Here is a 25,447-nt window from a genome sequence, read left to right on the forward strand (position 1 = left end):
TATGATTTAGACCTGTACCAAAAAGGACGAACAGGGGATACTGAGCGTTTACAAAGAAGACATATAGAGTTTCGTTTGAACCATGGCAGAACTTCACGCGTATTCAAACCTGAACTGGCAGACGCTTGCAGGCAGACGCAAATTGTTCTGTGAAAGCCTGCTTACAAAGTATCAAGACCACGTATTAAGCGATGAATCTAGGAATATAGCACAACCCTTACGTGCAGCAAATATCTCTCTGTTACCTTCCAAACTTCACACAAGGTATGCATACCTCACGATATTAGTACTCACAGAAGAATGATACAGCGACGAAATGGCTTAGCTACAGACTAGGTAGGGGTTTGTTTCCGGAACAAATCTTCATTCTGCGGCGGAGTGTGCGCCGATCTGAAATTGCGTCACAGGTTAAAATCGTGTACCAGATTGGGAATAGAAGATGGAACCTTTGCAAAGATCCAGTTTTTACTTAAGGCAGTGAGCTATGGACTTAAACTGTCAAAACGATTAAAAATATCAGAACGTTGGGCAGCCAGTGAAGGAAAGAGGTATGTTTGGTTTTACTAGGGGAGGTAAAGAAGAGATTAGAGCGTGTAAGGTGCCTCTTACGTGAGGAAGACATTTTCACCAGTTTTAATAAATTATTGTCTCTTATTGATGTATTCACGATAGTTAGGAAGTGCTGTAATCCGTAGCCGGCCGTGAGTCGGAGAGCATTTCCCACGCTGGCTGGCTAGGTGACGAAGCGACCATATGTCGCGCATAGTGGGGTGGGGCTCGGCACTGGACCGTAGCAACAAGCGTCAGCCTGGGAAATATTCATGACTGGAAGTACCGCCATCTCGGCGCCGAAGTCATCGATTTTGTCTATTTATATTTAATAATTAAAGCCATTTGTGACAACATGAATACTAGGAGAAGCCTCTGGATGTTTAAAACTATTAATCATAATTTTGCCTCGTTATAATTCACACCCGTTCATTAACAAATGCATATCTTAGTAAGTACGAACTTGATCGGAAATCCACGAACTGTGACGAAACTAGTAAGACATACGGACTGAGCGCCAAAGCCGGCAGTCGGCGTTAAGAGCTCTTCCTGTCTTGTTCGATGGTAGCCATGCTCTCGGTTACGAGTAGTTTGTATTTCTTTATTTATCTAATAGGAATAAAAGTGATATTACGGCATTCTGAATGTTAATTTCGAGTAAATAAATACCCCAAAGTTGATCGACAGCAATTTCAAATAATTAGTTACCACCGACATAGATATCCAATGCGCCAATGAAGAATCTGCACGGGACAACATTTACAAGAGCTGCACCGCGCACAGGTAGGAGGAAATCCGACGACACGACCCACCAAGGCGGATCAAGGAAGGTCCGACTTACACTCGCAAATTCCGGGTGGAAATGCTGACCACCCTCTACGGAGTCGCGGCTAACCTGAGTAATAACAGTATCAGTTTAGAAGCGAGGTGATCTTGCAAGCGTAAGAGGTAATATGTACGACTTTCATGGAAATTGTATGGAAGTGTGTTGGACATGTAACGAGACGAATGGACGGTAGATAGATCAACGAAATTCTTTCTTCGTATGTAAAGAATACGAAAAGACCGAGACAACGATCTAATGGGAGCTGAGTACATGATATTAGAAAACATGCAGGTACCACATGGATGTGAAGAGCTACGACCGTCATATATTGTAAAATCTAGAGATCTTTATGAAGCAGTGGATGGCGAGTCATTGATGATGATGATGATGATGATGATATTTCATGTCACACAGAATTCGCATTGCACGCGTTCTGAATCGGAAACTTTTGCTTGATTTGAGTGATTCACCCGAAATACAGGATTATTCAGAAACACGTCCAAGGTTTCAGACGATGACTGCGCAAAAACTACGAGACTTATAGAAAATAGACCTGTATCAAAGAATGAAGCATCTCTCCAACAAGGGCATCGTTCGTGACGCAGCAAACATAAATTAGTGTGTGCAGTTTCCTCGCGTCATTGCTACTGTGTCAGTGACAGCAACTCACTTTGCCCACTTTGGAAGTTGTTCACTGGGCTGCCTACCTGCGGGCGCGAACTAATTCGATGCGATGGTATGAAGTGGAGATTAGTCTCACGTTCTGACATTCCTGACCCCTAGTCGTGCGCCCCGCATCTGCACCACAGCACGAATCGAAACCTGGAGAAATGCTCTGTCCACTGATTGCGTCATTTTCCTGTGTGTATTATTCTTGAAGAATCATGTTTGCCAAGATTCTTTTTATTACTGTTGCCGGCTTCGACAGATCTACACGATAATCATCGGTTCTTGCAAATTATTCGATGTATATGTAATAATGTCACACGATGTGATGATTATAGCGTAGATCTGTCGAAATTGGTAATAGTAACAAACGGAATTCATAGCAATCTTGGCAAATTTGATTCTTAAAGAATAATACACTCCTGGAAATTGAAATAAGAACACCGTGAATTCATTGTCCCAGGAAGGGGAAACTTTATTGACACATTCCTGGGGTCAGATACATCACATGATCACACTGACAGAACCACAGGCACATAGACACAGGCAACAGAGCATGCACAATGTCGGCACTAGTACAGTGTATATCCACCTTTCGCAGCAATGCAGGCTGCTATTCTCCCATGGAGACGATCGTAGAGATGCTGGATGTAGTCCTGTGGAACGGCTTGCCATGCCATTTCCACCTGGCGCCTCAGTTGGACCAGCGTTCGTGCTGGACGTGCAGACCGCGTGAGACGACGCTTCATCCAGTCCCAAACATGCTCAATGGGGGACAGATCCGGAGATCTTGCTGGCCAGGGTAGTTGACTTACACCTTCTAGAGCACGTTGGGTGGCACCGGATACATGCGGACGTGCATTGTCCTGTTGGAACAGCAAGTTCCCTTGCCGGTCTAGGAATGGTAGAACGATGGGTTCGATGACGGTTTGGATGTACCGTGCACTATTCAGTGTCCCCTCGACGATCACCAGTGGTGTACGGCCAGTGTAGGAGATCGCTCCCCACACCATGATGCCGGGTGTTGGCCCTGTGTGCCTCGGTCGTATGCAGTCCTGATTGTGGCGCTCACCTGCACGGCGCCAAACACGCATACGACCATCATTGGCACCAAGGCAGAAGCGACTCTCATCGCTGAAGACGACACGTCTCCATTCGTCCCTCCATTCACGCCTGTCGCGACACCACTGGAGGCGGGTTGCACGATGTTGGGGCGTGAGCGGAAGACGGCCTAACGGTGTGCGGGACCGTAGCCCAGCTTCATGGAGACGGTTGCGAATGGTCCTCACCGATACCCCAGGAGCGTCCCTATTTTGCTGGGAAGTGGCGGTGCGGTCCCCTACGGCACTGCGTAGGATCCTACGGTCTTGGCGTGCATCCGTGTGTCGCTGCGGTCCGGTCCCAGGTCGACGGGCACCTGCACCTTCCGCCGACCACTGGCGACAACATCGATGTACTGTGGAGACCTCACGCCCCACGTGTTGAGCAATTCGGCGGTACGTCCACCCGGTCTCCCGCATGCCCACTATACGCCCTCGCTCAAAGTCCGTCAATTGCACATACGGTTCACGTCCACGCTGTCGCGGCATGCTACCAGTGTTAAAGACTGCGATGGAGCTCCGTATGCCACGGCAAACTGGCTGACACTGACGGCGGCGGTGCACAAATGCTGCGCAGCTAGCGCCATTCGACGGCCAACACCGCGGTTCCTGGTGTGTCCGCTGTGCCGTGCGTGTGATCATTGCTTGTACAGCCCTCTCGCAGTGTCCGGAGCAAGTATGGTGGGTCTGACACACCGGTGTCAATGTGTTCTTTTTTCCATTTCCAGGAGTGTATAACCTTTAGATTGTCCCCAACGACTGACGCAATGTCAAACACATATTGTGACGTTATGGCGTTACACCGAGCGCTGGCGTTTGAACTTCCCGTCGTGGCCAGCAGCTGAGAAGAGCACGCCACCGCAGAAAAGCGGTTGTACGCCAGCCATGAAAGAGGACGCCGGGGTGGATAACGCGAGACAGTTAGGCGCTCGGCAATTACGAGCTGAGTGAGATTCCGTTCGTAGTGAGGAAGTGAGGCGAACGGAGGACGTGTGCGGACATTGGCTGCGGTTGTCCGGGTCGTGGACATGTGATGGCAGATGGTCGGTACAAAGGATAGGGCAGAATGACGTTAGTTGGAGTGAAAAGTATCATTTAGTGCAAGCAGTGTTCTCCTCACTTGGGATGAAATATTTTGTCTGCTGTAAGTACTCTGCCTTGGGCACTAAATATGTAACTGTCTCTGAACATCTTGTCCTAAGCGCTGACGATTTTGTAAACTTGGTGTATATTGACGAACTTGTCTCCTGCGATAGTACAAATGTTCTGAACTTGTAACACTTCCTTGCTGCTCCTGTTGCCGGGTACCTCTGTTTCTATGTGCGTGGAAACAGGAACCTTGCATTGCACTGAAAATAAAAGTGAAAGCTGTACGACACTTGTCAGCTGTGCCGAAGCAACGACTTGATGGACGGAAATTGTTCATTGTTAACTGGCTGGGTTGTTATTCTGATTGAGCTTTCTAATTAAGTTATCGAGCTATTGTGGTCTTTTCATGTGTCAGTTACTGACTACTTATACTTGTTTATTCCTTTGCGTATGGTACATAAGAAAACTTGCACATGTCTTTGTGTCCTTGTTGGTTGGGTGATGTTAAACACGTGGACCTGACTTACTAATACTGTAGAATTCCCCCGTGGAGAGGTCTGATCAAGGAAATTGTGATGTTGCGTACTCCCAGCATATGACTTGGCTCGGGCGGTTAGGGCCTATTTGATGTCTTTGTTGTTCGGTGTAATTAGAAATATTGGCTCGGGTCGCTGTGTTGGCGCCGAAAGAAATTCGGACCAAATCGCAATTCTCATCTTGTCATTTGTAACCTTTTTCTTGCTAGATTTGGTAACTGCTCAAGAGAAAATCTGAACTGGATTGTGTTTTTGTAATGACCTTTTTGTTTTGACTTTAGCAGGCATTTGCAAAAGGCTTCGAAAAAATGTGTAGAGTTGTCAATACACGTTGAAACTGTATAAGGAAAGCTGTTGGGTACCAAAGAGTATGGTGCAGACGTTCAACTGTGACTGTGTCACATGTATTGTAATATTTTTGCAATCGATGCCTGATTTTGCTAATTCTAGTGCCTGTTGGTTTCTAATAAGGAAAACAAGTGACTAATATGTCCTTGGTACTCTGGATATTCATTGATATTAGATATTTTAATTCTTATTTTTAAATTATTCCAACTTTTCAATTTTGATGTTCTAAGAAGGAAAACAAGTGACTGATATTTAATTGCTGTCCTGGATGTTCATTGACATTATGTGTTTTATTTGCTATTGTTAAATTATTGCAATTATTTAAAATTTAATGCTAGTTCTAGCGTATTCTATCTGTGTGTCACGCCTTCCTAGAAGGCAAGGTTGTCAAAAGAAAGTAAATAAAAGTTGTTTGAGTATGTATTCTCCTCTCAGCCTAGCACCCCAACATCCATTGCAAACCTGTTCTTGCTACATGTATAATCATTTTCTGTATATCTTGTATACTTCGCGCTATCGTCCTTTGAAAACCCGAAGGTAGTCATTGCGGTGTCGTCCAAAGATCGAGGCCTCATGCAAAAGTTGGAAGCTCAAGACGGTGCCACAAGTAAAGGCAGTTGCTCCCAAATGCATTCGTGACGTCCGCGTAGACACTGCCCTCAGTGTTTCCTTATGCCACCGCAACCGGAAAGTTATTTATGTCCGAGCACAGTGCCGTTCAGCCCATTCTGTATGTAATCAGCGATCAGTCATACCCATCGCTTACGACGACAGTACTGTGTACTGTGGTAGCACAGATCTGGCTGCCTGCGACTATAAGAGTTATACTGAACGTCATGTAACGTTAAAGACAATTAGAGACTGATGTGAAACTACCATTCTGTAATGAACTGCTAAATGTTACAGGTGTCAGCTTTAATTACGTGTACTCACTGTGTACACTAGTTATTTCCAAAGCTAAGTATTTACCATGTTCTAGTTTTAATAAATTACTAATAATTTGTGTGCATGTTGTAGTATCAGCTCGACCCCGTTCTGAACTAGACTTGCTACAATACGCCACATTTACGAATAATCCTGGACAAAAACGTTTGAGTTTGGTTCCATAGGAACTTACCGCCACAACAAAAAAGTTTGACGTTGTGGAATGGAAGCAAGCAAATTGTGCAAGCATTTTCAATCACCACTCTAGTCTGCCAAGATTAGAACTTTTAAATAAATATTAGTTTAGCAATTTCAGCTAATTTGCAAAGTGGTGGCGAGCAGTATACTCGAGTGCTGTGGTATTTAGCACTGGAGCATTGCTACGGATGACTATTTGTCTGTCTCCACACTCCGCAATATTTTTGTGGCTGTATTACTTTCGGTCTGCTGTCGATGACGCTAAATCAGGACATTTCAGTACGACGTGTGTATGTGTAACGTTCGGTTTTAGGAAATTATGTACTGCGTGATTTATATCGTTTATTAAATAGCACGCTACATATCACTTGGCATTAGGGGCAACAACAGCTGTGCTAATATACTACAACTGATGAAAGCCGCAAACGCTGCGTCAAAATGATTTATTAATCACGACCAATTTCTTGACGTTATATTCACTTATTATTTTAACGACATTGTGTGTAGAACTGTCATCAGTTTGTCACCTGAAGATGTGACAAATAAGGTGATGAAATAAATCGTGATTAATAAATCATTTTCACACAGCTGTCGCAGTTTTCTTCAGTTGCAATACACTACTGGCCATTAAAATTGCTACACCACCAAGATGACGTACTACAGACGCGAAATTTAACCGACAGGAAGAAGATGCTCTCATATGCAAATGATTAGCTTTTCAGAGCATTCACACAAGGTAGGCGCCGGTGCCGACACCTACAACGTGCTGACATGAGGAAAGTTTCCAACCGATTTCTCATACATAAACAGCAGTTGACCGGCGTTGCCAGGCGAAACGTTGTTGTGATGCCTCGTGCGAGGAGGAGAAATGCGTACCATCACGTTTCCGACTTTGATGAAGGTCGGATTTGAGCCAATCGCGATTACGATTTATCGTATCGCGACATTACTGCTCACGTTGGTCGAGATCCAATGACTGTTAACAGAATATGGAATCGGTGGGTTCAGGAGGGTAATACGGAACGCCGATCTGGATCCCAACGGCCTCGTATCACTAGCAGTCGAGATAACAGGCATCTTATCCGCATTGCTGTAACGGATCGTGCAGCCACGTCTCGATCCTTGAGTCAACAGATGGGGACGTTTGCAAGACAACAACCATATGCACGAACAGTTCGACGACGTTTGCAGCAGCATGGACTATCAGCTCGGAGACCATGTCTGCGGTTACCCTTGACATTGCATCACAGACAGGAGCGCCTGCGATGGTGTACTAAACGACGAACGTGGGTGCACAAATGGCAAAACGTCATGTTTTCGGATGAATCCAGGTTCTGTTTACAGTACCATGATGGTCGCATCTGTGTTTGGCGACATCGCGGTGAACGCACATTGGAAGCGTGTATTCGTCATCGCCACACTGGCGCATCACCCGGCGTGATGGTATGGGATGCCACTAGTTACACGTGTCGGTCACCTCTTGTTCGCATTGACGGCACTTTGAACAGTTGACGTTACATTTCAGATGTGTTACGACCCGTGGCTCTACCCTTCATTCGATCCCTGCGAAACCCTACATTTCAGCACTATAATGCACGACCGCATGTTGCAGGTCCTGTACGGGCCTTTCTGGATACAAAAAGTGTTCGACTACTGCCCTGGCCAGCACATTCTCCAGATCTCTCACCAATTGAAAACATCTGGTCAGTGGTGACCGAGCAACTGTCTCGTCACAATACGCCAGTCACTACTCCTGATGAACTGTGGTATCGTGTTGAAGCTGCATGGGCAGCTGTACCTGTACACGCCATCCAAGCTCTGTTTGACTCATTGCCCAGGCCAGAGGTGGTTGTTCTGGGTACTGATTTCTCAGGATCTATGCACACAAATTTGAGTGAAAATGTAATCACATGTCAGTTCTAGTATAATATATTTGTCCGATGAATACCCGATTATCATCTGCAGTTCTTCTTGGTGTAGCAATTTTAATGGCCAGTAGTGTAAATAGCACGTACTACTTTCGCTCTTAATTTCCGGCAGCCGTTGTGTTCATGATGTTCCTTGTATTGACTGCTCCGAACTGTGTCGTTGTTGCTTATGTACGACCCTGAACAGCTAAACGGAACAGATATACGCATTTGATGGCTGTTTCAGTTTCGTACATCAGACATCTGAACGCTGAATTAAGACTTTGACGTGCATATTCGCGTAGCACGCGGCGCTAAAATATCCTCTTCTTTTCTGAGGGCGACGCCATCGCCTCGCGACTCTTAAGGGGCTTCTCAGGCAGTTCTCGCGAAACGCTCGATATAATCTCGTCTCGCCTAACTAAAGCATCTTTGACGTAAAACTCGCAGCGTGGCTAAATAATAATATTTTTATAGGCAGTTTAAAAGATCTCAAGTCACGCATCGTCATTCACAAGCCACTTGGAGCTGTAAACGCGCCGGTTATAAATAAACGCGGCGGCTCTCTCGTCAACAACGTTCTCATAAAAAGCGCTGTGGCTCCGGGGAAGGGTAAATCAAATGATGAGTCACGATCAAATTCACACGTTACGAATGGCGACGTAAAAATAATTTGGTTTCCAAGGTTACAAGAAAGATCAGTTCGGCAGGTCAGTAACCTGCAGCTAAGAGCACCGCTTCCGCAACAGACCCTCTATACAACCTTGTGAAAGAACTGCCATTGTAACAATACATGCCGACTTACACTAGCTCTGTCGTTATTTACTCTAGCGCTCAGTCCAATGTAAGATTGACCAGTTGTGAGAAAGCTAATGTTTACTCGTACCTTCGATTGAGTAGCTCTTACCAGAAACTAGCGACGTAATGAGTAATGGAAAAGTAAGCAGGTATCGAATGTCTACAGTTTAATAGTTTCCGCCAGTTCATAGCTTTTCTCAGAAAATCCCCTTCAGACTATTTTCATCCGAACAAAGGACCTGTTGACAAGACGAACAAGGATCAGGGTGCTGGAACACATGTTAAAGAATAACTTCTGTGGAACTAGAAAGGAGAGGGGGCGGGGCCTAAAAGGTAAAAACTGCAGGGAAAGACAAATATTGGAATATATCCAACAAACAACAAAGAAACTGGTCGTTCTTACAGCGTCTACCATTTTCAGAAGCTATGTCTACAAGAAATTCTGCTGTCTAGGAAGCAAAATAACACATGACGGACGATGCAAGGACATAAAACGCCGACTAAGCAGAGAGAGAGAGAGAGAGAGGGCATTCGTAGCCAAGAGATCTACTGGTATCAAACATCGGCCTTCATCTCAGGACGAAATTTCCGAGAATGTATATTAGGAATAATGGACTGTGCGAAAAGAGGAAAAGAAGAGAATTGAAGCGTTAGAGATATGATGCTATGATGAAAATTAGGTGGGCCGATAGGATAAGAAACAAAGAGGTTCTTCACAGAAGAAAGGAACGTGTGGAGAACACTGAGAAGGAGAAGGGACAGGGCTGATAAGACCTGTGTTAAGACAACAGGGAATAACTTCCATGGTACTAGAGGGAGCTGTAGAGGGAAAATACTCCAGAGGAAGGTGGAGATTGTAAAATAACGAACAAATAATTGAGGATGTAGTATGCAAGTGCTGCTCTGAGATGAAGAGTTTGGCACAGGAAAACAATTCGTAGCAAGCCGCATCAAGCCAGCTGTGAGACTGATGATTCCCCTCCTCCCACCCCCTCCCCTGCCACAAAAAGTTTTTTCTCTTTCCTGGTTGTTAACACCTTATTGGAACTCATGGTAATCGGAAGCAGCAGACAATTTCCATCCCTATCAACAACTTGTGAGATCACGCAGTAACTTCTTCCATAAGAAGTAGGGGAAATATTCTTTCCAACAGAGAAATACTGCATTCAGGACGTTACGATTAACGACTGGCTTTATCAGCATAATAATGTGAAGTAATACAGTCATCGGCCAACTAGAATTGGAAACCGAGTTCTGTTGCTTTGGCTGTAGGCTGACTGCGAGCTACTGCAACTTCTGTGGCTTCGGAGTGGTAAACTCGCCAGTGAAACACTAGCAGTTCCCAAGACAGGTGGATGGTTTAAAATTAAGTGAATTGAGCGCTACAGACACGTTCTACATATTACGGAAGGGGGGGGGGGGGAGAGGGGGGGGGGCGTACGGGGATATTCTGGCGCTGTGGGAATTCCTTCTTAATTGTCTCTTTATACGAATGATTCTTCATGAAATAATTGGGAAGATTAATATGAGGAAAAAAATTTTGGGAGCCAGGCCAACACATCTCTAATGAGAGTGTGGAAGATAGAAATCCACTTTGAACAAAGGTTCAGAAAATCCTCATTAAAACAATCAGCAAAGGACACTCCTTTATAGTAATCCTATTTTTGCGTATTATTATGTGGTTCTTTTATTTGTGGCTCTTAAAACATTTTTATTTTTTACGGTCGTGTAGCCTCTCTTTCGCCGATTTGGGACAAAGAATAATACGTATAAAGAAATTTACATAGTCATGGATAGGAATCTGGGAAAAAAGGTCTCATTATGTACTAACAACGCATAGAAAATACTGTCTAGATTTTAAAGATTACCTCACAGGTATGCTTCTGAATGTTAATAGCTTCATCTAAATTTTAATATTACATCTACCGCCGTGTCCATAAGCTTGCACGTAATGGCATACTTAGTTTCCAGTTATCGGTTTACTGCTAATGCTGGACGAGTAGGCGAATGTGTAGTATCTGGTTGAATGGCGTACTAAAATTAACTATCTTTGTTCATTGTCTCCGTCTTCGGAAAGAAGGGAGCAAAACAAAGGAATCCACGGATGAATTATTATTATTATTATTATTATTATTATTATTATTATTATTACCTGTGACCCATATTAGCGAAGGTTGTATATAGTAATTCCTAATAGCTCCATTTATTTTAAAATTACTGATTTGATTCATAACCACGTTGGAGATGGAAAATAAACAGATGTTAACCATGTGTCACAACATTCCTATATACGTATACAAGGTGATTCATGAAGGTACGCAAATATTTTAATATGTTATTCTACAAGTAAAACTAAAGAAGAAAGTTCTTGTAAATGTTGGTCCGCAAATGTTTAGTTACGGAGTTACGGCTATTAAAAAATTTTGCCTGAAATCAACTTCACTAATATGAAGCCATCGCAAAACAGTACGAGATTAAAGTAAAGCACGATTTCCATTCATTTTGTTGTTATTGGTCTGATGAATCTAATAAAACATGTGCCAGACGTGTATCTGCAGAACATCCAGAGAAGCAAAGATTATTATACAAATAAATTTACTTAATTAAGAACAACCCTGTGAAACTGAAACACGCAACAAAATCTGTTCATACACGGGCAGCTAAATGCATTGAACTCGGTGGAGACATTTTTGAACTTTTATTATGATTGTATTGTGAAATTGTATGTACACTGTACAACTTCCTTAACAATGAGCTTTTTTCCGGTTTAAGATGAATTCACGAGTGCTGTGGTATTATTAGTAAAGGCAGGTTATCTGACACATTCATACAGTTTCAGTCAACGTTATTACTGTCATTTTTCCAAAATTAAATTCTCTACAACTTCTGTTGAAAACTTTGTGCAATTGTCTGGAATTCAAAATTAAATTGGGCCAAGTAGATAATAAATTAAAAATTTTACGAAATTACGTCTTTGCTTCTCTGTATGTTCTGGAAAACTACTGCAGATACACGTCTGGCACATGTTTTATTAGATTCGTCAGACCAATAACAACAAATTGAATGGAAATCGTGCTTTACTTTAACCTCGTATAGTTTTGCAATGGCTTCATATTAGCGAAGTTGCTAAATTTCAGGCAAAATCTTTTATTAGCCGTTACTCCGTAACTAAACATTTCCGGACCTATGTTTATATCAACTTTTTTCTTTAGTTTTACTTGTAGAATTACAGATTAAAATATTTGCATATCTTCGTGAATCACCCTGTATACATTGAAGTGTAACAGCTCTGTTAACACTCCTTAGCTTACTCCTTCAGTTACCTTAACGTGTTACGATTTCGCCCTCTTTAAATTTTTCTCCAGGCAATGCTGAGCTACAATCAGGCGTAGAAATGTTTAACAGAAAATATTGTCAGTTTGGGTAGAAGCCCGAAAGAATATAATCAGTTAATCACACTGAGAAAACGTCTCAAATAAAGTGAGATAGTTATTGAATCGTCAAACTCGATCCTGATGATGCGCTCATTAGATTTATCGAGGAGAAGATAAAAACAGCGAGCACACTTCGGTGTTAGAAAGTAGTTAGTTTAAAAACTTATTACTCGTAGTGAATGAAAACAAAGATCGTCAGTTTACTAATGCATTCAACTGTAGATTCAAAAACACACCCTTATGTACATCATGTAACATCTAAAGACATACATGGCAAAGCGTGCTTCCCATTATATCACATATTAGAGGTTCGTCCCACCCCATCCACGTGTAGAGCAAAGCGTAGTGTTAGCGCCAAAGGCTGCTGTGGTATACTAGCCGACCTGATTCGGATTTAAGCGAACTGACACGGATCGATGTGAGATTCCAGATGCCAAACAAGCAAGCATTTAAAATGCGTAACAGGAATGACGCCACATGATTCACGAGTGATACATGTCCCTTTCATAGTTTAGATTAATGTGACATCATGGATAGTAGATTTCCAGAATGAGGAAATTAACTGCGGAGCCTGTAAAAGCGAAGTCGACGTCATAAAAGTAAGTGAAAAAGAGATAGGTTTAAGTCGATCAGCCTAAAGCGGACCAACTAGCGTGTTTTTTATGTGCGAGCACTGTTCCGTTTTTTTGTGAAATTTCGTGAAAATGTGAAACTCTTTAAAATTTAACCCATTATTGAGAAAAAATCGAGCAAGTGATGGATTAACATGTTATAAGGAAGAAGTAGTTACAAACTAGCGACTTGACATGCGCTAATGATTTTCTGTGGAAAGACGAGGAAGGGAAAATTGTGCGCTGCGAATGACAGTAGAGAATGCTTGAAAGTGGAAGGTTTTTCAAACTCGACAATTGTTCCGTGCTCTTTTTCCGCAAGACCCTTCATACATAGAAATGAACTTTTCGGCTGCAGCACAAAATTTCGTCATAGATATGTTACACAATCATAAATATCTGAGAGGAAATAAAATCGCGTAGCTAACCATATTTCGAGTGTTGAGATTACGTGGTTGGCTTAAAGTTATGGTGACTGGCTCTTTCACTCGACATCGCCGCCCACAAACTATTGACTTTTATACTAGTCTGCACCTTGGACCTCAGGCGTGTGTTCGGCAAGAACGACAGCCTACCTAGAGAACTGCAATCTTTAATCACAGAGACGGGAGTCATGTAGCGTCACAGCTTTTTAAAAGAAGTTTCCCTCATATCAAGAAAAATGTTACCAAATGACAGCGTCTAGAACGCTTAAATTGAATAATATTTAATTTTATTCTGACAAGCATCTATGTAATGCAGCGAAGCATGAGCTTTGTAACTAATACCAACATAAAAAATACACAAAAATAATAACGTTCAAGTACTTTAAGAAGTTAATGTACGTTTACTATTGAGAAAAGATCTCTTGCTCTCTTTGTTTCTGGTCTCTCTTGCACTCTTATTCTCTTTCTATCTTTCTTGTTCTTGTTATCTTAAGCTATCGTCTCTGTTATCATTGCCGATACGAGGTTGTCGCCTTGCTGTATTAAGTCATAAAGTGTCGTGAAAGCTGTTTCACATTTAGAAAACTTAAAAAATATTTTCTGCTTGTAGGCTACGTTATTTAATCATCCTTTCTGTGAAACGTATAGTAACCTGTAAATCATATTTGTTTTTTCGAACGCCAATAATCTTTCTGGATAAAGCTTTCCCTTCTGCTCGCGGTCAAATGCATATAGAAACTGCCAAACGAATCCTTCTTCAAACACACTGTGGGCCGTAGCTAATTTCATAAGTCTAGCCAATAAAATCATAATAGTGGTAATTATTCTTGTTTACAATGAAATAAATAACCTTAGCTGCTTACAGGCGTTGGTACACGTCAACGGGGGCAGATGAAAATGTGTGCCCCGACCGGGACTCGAATCCGGGATCTCCTGCTTACATAGCAGACGCTCTATCCATATTTTTTTTTTTTGTTTGTTATCTCATTTTGTTCGTTATTGTTCGTTTCAATTGTTCGTGGCGGACGTCACCTGACGGCCATGGAAGTTCGTTATTGATTCATTCACTCAGTTTTTTTTTTTATTACAGAGGGCAGTTACCCCTCTGCCGAACACGCTGAGCTACCGTGCCGACTTCCATCTGAGCCACCGAGGACACAGCGGATAGCGCGACTGCAGGGATTTATCTCTGGCACGCCTCCCCCGAAACCCACATTCTCAGCGTATTGTCCCGCCCTACATCTTAGTATATATATAGTTAAGGCTCACTCGCCACTTGACCATCTTCTTCTTCTGTGTGAATGCATAAACAGTGCCCGAACACACAATAAATCAAAAAGACAAAATTCCATTGTATGGCCCCAGTCCTTCCTATAAAGTTGCAGCCAAAGATAGAATTTTCAGTAAATCATTTATGTAACGTCAAGTTTGCCCATTGTTAAACGCAAGTTTTACTTCAAATTAGAGGGGGTAACGCTATAGTCGCTCTATACCTGTGCCGCATAGAAGAAATACCAGGAACGTCCTTTACTCGCATACTTTTACTGGGCGCAGACAAATGAGCTCGGGAAAGGCCCACTATCTCCGCTTTGTGCATAACGAGATCGAGTTTAAAGCCGTCAAGTTTCTTTTTTTTTTATTGATTTTCAATTCCACCCGAAGGGGGCGGGCTGGCAGCAGCTTAGTACGCTGCTGTACAGCCTACAGACTTTTTTACAAACGGAAGAAGAAAAGAAACAAGAAAAACAGGCGATAAAACGGTGAGTTAGAGTGTAAAATGACGGAAAAATGCGGAAAGTTAAAACAGAAAGCAAAGGGTTTGGCAATGTTAATAAAATACACAGGAATCAGACAAGTAACATAGTAGACACACAATAAAAAAAAAACATGGCGACAGTCTGGTTTCTGTTCGCAAGAGATAAAAAATCACACCCAGCGACAGTATGATGGCCATTCGCAACACTTCCAAAAGACACACAACACGGAACACTCACTGTAAAATACTCACTGTAAAACACTGCACGAAAATGGCGGCACAAAGATGACACTCCCGAGCCAAGGGCAGATGGGGGGGGGGGGGGGGAAGCCGTCAAGTCTAAATACTCTACCTAACTTCTGAGACTGCGTGAAGTAGGAGCGAGAATTTCGTAATCTTAGTGCTGCTTCAAAGCTGGTATGTAACATTTTTAGTCGTCAAAAAGAGCATGAGTCTTTTTTAAAAAATAATAACGTTTTCTGAGTTTGAGAAGTTTCTACTGTTGAGATGACTTCTTCGTTTATAATAAATGGCAACAGACTGCGCATACGCCGCGCGGGATTAGCCGAGCGGTCTGATTCGCAGGAGTCATGGACTGTGCGCAGGTTCGAGTCCTCCCTCGGGCATGGGTGTGTGTGTTTGTCCTTAGGATAATTTAGGCTAAGTAATGTGTAAGCTTAGGGACTGATGACCTTAGCAGTTAAGTCCCATAAGATTTCACACACATTTCATTTTCAGACTGCACATACATACTGACGAGCGAAAACATTATGAGCACATAGTTAACAGCGCGTTGGTCCTCTTCTGGAACTCAGTACTACGGCGATTGTGCGTGAGGTGGATTCGACAGGTTCATACACTCCTGGAAATGGAAAAAAGAACACATTGACACCGGTGTGTCAGACCCACCATACTTGCTCCGGACACTGCGAGAGGGCTGTACAAGCAATGATCACACGCACGGCACAGCGGACACACCAGGAACCGCGGTGTTGGCCGTCGAATGGCGCTAGCTGCGCAGCATTTGTGCACCGCCGCCGTCAGTGTCAGCCAGTTTGCCGTGGCATACGGAGCTCCATCGCAGTCTTTAACACTGGTAGCATGCCGCGACAGCGTGGACGTGAACCGTATGTGCAGTCGACGGACTTTGAGCGAGGGCGTATAGTGGGCATGCGGGAGGCCGGGTGGACGTACCGCCGAATTGCTCAACACGTGGGGCGTGAGGTCTCCACAGTACATCGATGTTGTCGCCGGTGGTCGGCGGAAGGTGCACGTGCCCGTCGACCTGGGACCGGACCGCAGCGACGCACGGATGCACGCCAAGACCGTAGGATCCTACGCAGTGCCGTAGGGGACCGCACCGCCACTTCCCAGCTAATTAGGGACACTGTTGCTCCTGGGGTATCGGCGAGGATCATTCGCAACCGTCTCCATGAAGCTGGGCTACGGTCCCGCACACCGTTAGGCCGTCTTCCGCTCACGCCCCAACATCGTGCAGCCCGCCTCCAGTGGTGTCGCGACAGGCGTGAATGGAGGGACGAATGGAGACGTGTCGTCTTCAGCGATGAGAGTCACTTCTGCCTTGGTGCCAATGATGGTCGTATGCGTGTTTGGCGCCGTGCAGGTGAGCGCCACAATCAGGACTGCATACGACCGAGGCACACAGGGCCAACACCCGGCATCATGGTGTGGGGAGCGATCTCCTACACTGGCCGTACAATACTGGTGATCGTCGAGGGGACACTGAATAGTGCACGGTACATCCAAACCGTCATCGAACCCATCGTTCTACCATTCCTAGACCGGCAAGGGAACGTGCTGTTCCAACAGGACAATGCACGTCCGCATGTATCCCGTGCCACCCAACGTGCTCTAGATGGTGTAAGTCAACTACCCTGGCCAGCAAGATCTCCGGATCTGTCCCCCATTGAGCATGTTTGGGACTGGATGAAGCGTCGTCTCACGCGGTCTGCACGTCCAGCACGAACGCTGGTCCAACTGAGGCGCCAGGTGGAAATGGCATGGCAAGCCGTTCCACAGGACTACATCCAGCATCTCTACGATCGTCTCCATGGGAGAATAGCAGCCTGCATTGCTGCGAAAGGTGGATATACACTGTACTAGTGCCGACATTGTGCATGCTCTGTTGCCTGTGTCTATGTGCCTGTGGTTCTGTCAGTGTGATCATGTGATGTATCTGACCCCAGGAATGTGTCAATAAAGTTTCCCCTTCCTGGGACAATGAATTCACGGTGTTCTTATTTCAATTTCCAGGAGTGTAGTATGTTTCCGGAGGTATGTGCTAACTGATGTCTAGGCACAGGTCACGCAATTCCTGTAAAATACAGGTCGGTGGTTCGTGGGCCGGAGAGCTGTCAGTCAACAGCGTCCCAGATCTGTTGCCCAGTGGGTTCAGATCGGGAGAATTTGGTAACTAAAACATCAAAGCGATTACACTATCGTGCTCCTGAAACCACTGTACCATGATGCAGGAATTGTGATCCAGGCAGTTATAGTGCTGAAGATGATATGGCCGTCGAGGAAAACATAAACATGAAAGCTTCAAATGGCTCTGAGCACTATGGGACTTAACATCTTAGGTCATCAGTCCCCTAGAACTTAGAACTACTTAAACCTAACTAACCTAAGGACATCACACACATCCATGCCCGAGGCAGGATTCGAACCTGCGACCGTAGCAGTCCCGCGGTTCCGGACTGAAGCGCCTAGAACCGCACGGCCACCGCGGCCGTAAGCATGAAGGGATGCGGGTCGTCCGTAATTATATTAACGTTGCCCACAGCTGTTACGGCACCTTAGACTACTACCACAGGTCCTATGTAAACCCACGTGAACGTCGCCAATGGCGCAAAACACTGGCCGATGTGCGGTACATGTTTCGGACTGACGTTCGCCTGGATGACGGCGTATCTGGACATGACCATCGGCTTGGCGTAACAAGAAAGGTGATTTGTCCGGCAAGGTGACACTTTTCCATGGTCAAATTTCGATGTAATTTTGATCTCTGCAGCCGTTATTGGCTATGTGATTCGGTTAACGTGGAAACACATATGGGATGTGTGTTGCGGAGCCCCACGTTCAACAGCCGGCCGGTGTGGCCGTGCGGTTCTAGGCGCTTCAGTCTGGAACCGCGTGACCGCTACGGTCGCAGGTTCGAATCCTGCCTCGGGCATGGATGTGTGTGATGTCCTTAGGTTAGTTAGGTTTAAGTAGTTCTAAGTTCTAGAGAAATGATGACCTCAGATGTTAAGTCCCATAGTACTCAGAGCTATTTGCACCATTTGAACGTTCAACAAAACGCGCTGAGCGGCGTATTATGAAGCATATATGCCTGCAGTAGCACACCACTCCGTCGTCAGGTGTTTCAGTGATTACCATGTGCGCCGCTTTAGAGAGCTGGCAAGTCTCCACGTCCACGTTCTGTGACGATGCGTGAACGTCCAACACCATGTGAGAAAAAGTACCACCACAGCTGTATGTTGAGAATGTCTTAATTCTATCACACGGCTAGTTTCGGTGGCACATTACCGGCATCCTCAGGCCCCACCACCATCAAAAGAGTGCTTGATTTCCTTGGTGCATTTACTTGTTACTAGCACACGTGGGCTAGCTTTTATTAGGAGTCTGTACTCGAAACCGTGTTAGCCGGCCGAAGTGGCCGTGCGGTTAAAGGCGCTGCAGTCTGGAACCGCAAGACCGCTACGGTCGCAGGTTCGAATCCTGCCTCGGGCATGGATGTTTGTGATGTCCTTAGGTTAGTTAGGTTTAACTAGTTCTAAGTTCTAGGGGACTAATGACCTCAGCAGTTGAGTCCCATAGTGCTCAGAGCCATTTGAACCATTTTCGAAACCGTGTTGTCTGCAATGGCATTGGAGACAACACGGTTTCGAATGAAGACTCCTGATGAAAGCTAGCCCACGTGTGCTAGTAACAAGGATCCTACAATAAATGCGCCGAGGAAATCAAGCACTCTTTTGATGGTGGTGGGGCCTGAGGATGCAGGTAATGTGCCACCGAAACTAGTCGTGTGATAGAATTAAGACATTCTCAACATACAGCTGTGGTGGTACTTTTTTTCACAAATATCATCAACTGAAGTCTCTCGTCCATTCAGTAAGGTAGACATCCATAAATTAATCATATCTTGTCTCCTACTCGTTCTTTCGCCGTCTTTCAACCACTTTCCTTGGATGTTCACGACAGTGGCCTGCTGGCAGAGACCAGTGTCGCCGTGAATTTGACGATTTGCGGCCCTCATCGTTGCTAGAATATACTCAGGTCCTCTTGTATAGTTTCCATCACGTGCCTTAAGCACTATAAGCGGAATCTCGAGGTGGGCAATGATCATAATGTTTCGTCTCATCAGCGTATTTACCTTCGTTCATACTATCTCCATAATGGAGCTCGCTAACGATGCCAATCAACATAAGGCTAGTGGTGCAACAATTTTTCATTACCACTATTGTGCCGGCAAGAAGTAGACGCTACCTGCTTCAAGTGTTTCTCTTTTGCGTTCGGACATTATTAAAATGTACTAGATTAAATGATAAAGTTACACTTTCCAGTTACAGTAAAGTGACCACATGTCAAAAACCTGAATAACCACATTCTGCAAGCGAAGACCGCTTTAAGAGAATCAGTGAGGTTCTAGAAGATTCCGACAAGGATGTGGAGCCATGACAACTCCAGCGCGCTAAGTTTCTCGGTTTGTAGATCCAAGACGCAAACAGCCCGATCGAGATGTTGCCACATATTCTCGATTAGGTTTAAATACAACGAGCTTGGTGGCCAGGGGAGTACGGTAAACTTATCCTAGAATTCTCCGAACCACACACTGAAACATCCACTTTGAGAAATTAATGAATTACTGTGCTGATAAACCTCTCACGTTATTTGATTTTCAAACAGCTGAACAGAACTGAACGTACTCTGACACTTATCTCTTTACTTATTCTGACCAACACTAAACTGACACACAATATTTTTAGCGCAACACAGTCTGACTTTCAATACTCCCTACAAAAGAATGGCCCTGACTAACAATAACCTATACCTTTCATGAATCACTTACCTGACAAAAATCTTCGTTACTTGAACTACTGCAATACAGCGATCGCCAATACTACCAGCTAAATAAAAGATTCCAACTACTGAAGGCACTAACTACTGATAGGCATAGTTAGCAAATGAAAGATTTTAATAGAGAACAAACAATGCATTTATCTTAATAATGTTAAAATATATATATATATATATATATATATATATATATATATATATATATATATATATATATCAGTTCATGATACCCAGTATTAAAAATTTACTCTTTCTGATGGACACACGTCCAGATCGTCCGCTCTCAAAATTTTGCCATCTCTCTTCCCACATCCACCACTGCTGGCGGTTCACCTCCAACTGTGCAACGCTACGCGCTGTTCACATCCAACTGCCCAACACTACAATAGCGAATATTCCAACAATGCAACCCAGCCACAGACTGCACGCAGCACAGTCAGTGATTTTCATACAGAGCGCCACGTGGCATTACCAACATAAAAACCTAAACAGCCTACTTACAACACGTACACTGCGAGCTGTGTGACACTTTGCAATGTCCTGCTGGCAGATGCCATCGTGCCGAGTAAAAATAAATTGCAAGTAGTTGTGGGCATGGTCCCCAAGGATGGATGCGTACATGTGTTGAACCACTGTACCTTCCAGAATGACGAAGTTGCCCAAGGAAGGCCATTTCCCAGACCACTGCGCATGCACGCTGTTTGTTTTCACTCCGTACACACCAACGGCCATGTGTCGTATGGATCGTAAAACACGATTTACCTCAAAAGGCCACTTGTCGTCACTCAGTGGACTTCCAGCCTTCGACTCCGAGGAACAGCAGTCAGCATGGTGCATGGACCAAGTGTCTCCTGCAGAGGCCCATACAGAGTAACATTCTCTGAACAGTCGTTGAGGACACGCTGTTAGCAACTCCTTGGTTCATCAGAGCAGTAGTTTCTCAACAGTTGCAGATCTATTCGCTCGGCTCCGGAGCCGTCCTTCACCCATGTCATTTATCGCCCGTGGTGCGCCACATCTCGGCGTCGCATTTGGATAGTGTAACTCTACTATGCGTAATATAATTTAACCACGGAGGCACGCGGACTCTTTACAAACCTAGACGTTTCGGAAATGCTTCGACCCTTGGCCCGAAAGCCAATGATAATAACGTTTTGGAAGTCAGATATATCGCTCCGTTCCGCGACTGCACTATCTTCCACGTCCCCCCCCCCCCCCCACCCTGCCCACCACACACACACCGGCACGCTTATATACGAGGGCTATCCACAAAGTACATTACGTTTTCGTTTGTGTCCGTTAGGGGCGGAGCTAGCGCGGCCATCTTGGTGTCATGGCATTCCGCCGCTCAGTCGGCATCCTGCCGTGCTAGTGAGAGGTTTGTGCTCAACTCCGTTGAGTTACTGTGACAGTTTGAAATGTCAGCGTTAATTGAAAATGCCGCGAAGTGTGAAGTGCGTGCTGTAATAAGGTTTCTGACTGCAAAAAACTGTACACCGATAGAAATCTATCGGCAGCTTTGTGAAGTGTATGGGGACAACATAATCACTGAAGGTGGAGTGCGTCAATGGGTCATAAAATTTAGAAATGGCCGAACTAGCGTTCACGACGAAGAGCGAAGTGGAAGACCCAGCATAGTGACCGCCGAACTTGTCGAAAAAGTCGATGCCGCGGTCGGTGAAAACCGCAATTTCACAATAACGGAACTCTCTATGAGTTTTCCACATATTTCACGAAGTTTGTTGCACGAAATCATTACCGAAAAGCTTGGTTACCACAAGTTTTGTGCAAGATGGATACCAAAAATCTTGACAGAGATTCACAAAAATCAGCGAATGGCTGCAGCGTTAACGTTTTTGGACGCTTACGAGAAAGATGGCGACTCATTACTCGATCGCATCGTTACTGGTGACGAAACATGGGTTAAGCATGTGAACTGCGAGACAAAATTGCAGTCAGTGCAGTGGGAGCACACAAATTCCCCTCCAAAACCCAAGATATGCATGTAGACAATGTCGGCAAGGAAGGTGATGGCGACTGTCTTTTGGGACAGAAAAGGTGTGATTTTTGTGGATTTCCTGGAAAGAGGCACTACAATAAACTCTCAAAGGTATTGCCAAACTCTGCACAACTTCAGAAGAGCAATACAAAACAAGTGCAGGGGAAAGTTGGGCTCAAAGATCTTGCTGATTCACGACAACGCCCGGGCCCACACGGCAAATGCCACTCGTGAAGCTCTCGAATCTGTTAAGTGGGAGTTGTTTCCTCATCCGCCGTACAGTCCCGACCTGGCACCGAGCGACTTCCACTTAATCCCAGCAATGAAGAAGTGGTTGGCTATGCAGCGTTTTGATGACGACGCACAGCTTCAAGAAGAGGTAACCACGTGGTTGAAGGCGCAGGCGGCCGAATTTTACGACGAAGGAATTTCCAAGCTCTTCCATCGCTACGATAAGTGCCTTAATTTAAATGGCAACTATGTAGAAAAGTATTATTTAAGTGTGGCTTTCATCCGTATATAATAACAAAAATTTCCAATACTTTATTTATTTTTAATTCCAAAAAGTAATGTACTTTGCGGATAGCCCTCGTATATCCTCCACTGTTAGTGCTGCCATCTGCCGTCTGCGAGTAGTCGAACATAGGAGGTGCTTATGTCCCTGTACCGTGTATCTGCAGTGAATCATAGAGGAAGACTAATGATAGATTGCCCGGAGCTTGTGGTCTCGCGGTAGCGTTCTCGCTTCCCGAGCAGGGGGTCCTGGGTTCGATTCACGGCGCGGTCAGGGATTTTCACCTGCCTCGAGATGACTGAGTGTTGTTGTGTCGTCTACATCATCATCCCTCACCCACATTGCGGTCGGAGGAAGGCGATGGCAAACCACCTCCACTAGGACCCTGCCTATTATGGCGGTGCGGTTCTCCCGCATCGTTCCCCTACGCTATGTCAAGGAGTATGGGACTTCACCATCATCATCAATGACAGATTGGTTCGTTTGCATTAGTAATTTTTCACTTTAAATAATATGCGTTACTTTTTTGCAAATGGACATGTGCGCAACGGCAATGTTTGGGAACCTTCAGGCCAGTGATCTAAAAGAATATTTATAATTTTTTGTAATTTTCCGGAATGACGTTGGAGAATATTAAATAGCGTTTTACATTTTATTTATTTATTTATGCATTTATTTTACCTGGCAATATTAGGGCCTTCAGGCCCTTTCTTCCACCTAACCAGGCATACTCAGATTGAACGAATTTCAGTATGTACAGAATGTTATGGACATACCACGTGTTACATAGTATTAATTTTAAAGAAAAAAACAGAGATTACAACAGTAGTACAAGGATAATTATAACAATCAAAAAAATAATTATAAGAATCTAGAACAACAATAATGATAATAGTAATGACTACATATATGAAAGTAAACAAAATTTTGTTTTATAAATGTCAGTCCTATTGATAGTTGGGAATTTTCTCGTTATGTTCTTGCAGCTTGTGAGTTATTCGCATCGAGCAGAGACTTAAGACGATAGAATGGGGTGAAAGAGATATAGAAGAGGTAGCTAGGTTAGAGGAAGAGAAATAGAATGGTAAAATTCGAAGCTATGATGAAGAGGAGAAAGAAAGCAACTCTTCCCGTACTTTTACCCAGTACCTCCACCTCTGCATGCCTGACAGCGACGCTGATATTTTTAATCACCACTTGTCATTACCAGTATGTCCATTTGCTTCGCAGTAGGTGGACTATACTAAATGGTTTTTCTTCAATTCGAACGTGACATATACGAAACAGCTATTTCATGAAATTGTTCATTGTCAACAGAGCACATGATCTAATTTTCAGGACTGTCTTTATTCAAATTGTCTTTATTGCAAAAGTTGGTTTTGTATTTTGTGACCATTACTGTGACAAGTTGGATGGTTCTGACTGTGTAATTTAAATGCGACGTGGAGCGCCAGGCTTTTGCAGAACGCACCTGCCCATGATGTCAGAGACTTCAACGTTGTACGGAAGGTTCTCCTTGTCCGGGTCCTCTGGAACGTCTTCATCTGTCTTCTCGCTTTCCACACTCTTTTCGCGACGCTGCCTGTTCCGTTTCTTTTTGTCACTTTTCTGGAAAAGACAAAAAAACGGGTATGTTAACTTTGCAAAACAGCACTCAACACAAAATAAGACATACTGAAACAATGAAAGAACTGTGGACCGAAAGAAGAAGGAAGGATACATGAATATGGAGGGTCTACTGGCCTCACGATCAGTGAACTGATTATTACTGCAGTAAAGCATTAACGTCCGCATAAATCAGGATAATACCCGCTACTTAATTCTGTTCCATTAAGTTATCGAATTTGTCAGTTACTAGGTTTGTGTACTTCACAATCTACGAGGCCTGTTCAGAAAGTAAGCTCCGATTGATTGCCAAATTGAAACCACAGTGAACATCAGAAATGTTTTACTTGTAACAATTAGCTACACCTTTCAGCTACTTCTCTACGTAGCCGCCGTTCTGACTTAGACTTTTGTCATAGCGTTGTACCAACTTTTCAATAGCCTCATCATAGAAGGCAGCCGCCAGTGCTTTCCGCCAATTCTCCACGCTGGCCTACACCTCGTTGTCTGTGTCAAAATGTTGTCTTCAAAGACAGCAGTTCATGTGACCAGAGATGAAACTCAGGGGGAGACAATTGCGGACTGTATTGTGGGTAATCTCACATTTCCATTTGAAAACGATGCAGGAGCATCTTCATTGCCCCTGCAGAATGCGGCTGAGAATTGTCTTGAAGAAGAAACAGCACGACAGTTATGTAATGTTAGCTACATAGCTTCAGGCGAAATTTCTCACCAGGCCCTCGTACTTGGCGGCAGACAGTATTTTCTAGACATCTTTACGCACTCACTGCGAGCTCAGAAATGAGAAGAGCGACGTGATGCTAACTGGGGTTATACTAGAGACACTACCCAACACATCTGTGGAAAGTGTTATCGGATTTTCATAGTCGTTTCCATTTCGCGACCGATCGGAGCTTACTTTCTGAACGCCCCTCGTATATTACTTAACAGCTAAAACGCTGACCCATGACCAGTTCCAGGTTGCGTGGCTAACGACTTCCAAAGGCAACAAAACTTTGATTTTAAGTAGTTCCTAAAATCACAAACTAAATTTATAAATTT

General features: G+C 44.2%; 1 protein-coding gene across 1 annotated transcript in view; it reads right to left on the reverse strand.

Annotated features, from left to right (window-relative positions):
* Window positions 1-25,447, reverse strand: part of LOC126237388 (SET domain-containing protein SmydA-8-like) — a 341,453-nt gene that overhangs the window by 200,564 nt on the left and 115,442 nt on the right. Inside the window, exon 2 of the mRNA XM_049947475.1 lies at window positions 24,252-24,388. Coding sequence (XP_049803432.1) covers window positions 24,252-24,388 — 137 coding nt within the window. The remainder of the gene's footprint in view (window positions 1-24,251; window positions 24,389-25,447) is intronic.

Source organism: Schistocerca nitens, chromosome 2 (assembly GCF_023898315.1).
Source record: "Schistocerca nitens isolate TAMUIC-IGC-003100 chromosome 2, iqSchNite1.1, whole genome shotgun sequence".
NCBI classification, from domain to species: Eukaryota; Metazoa; Arthropoda; class Insecta; order Orthoptera; family Acrididae; genus Schistocerca; species Schistocerca nitens.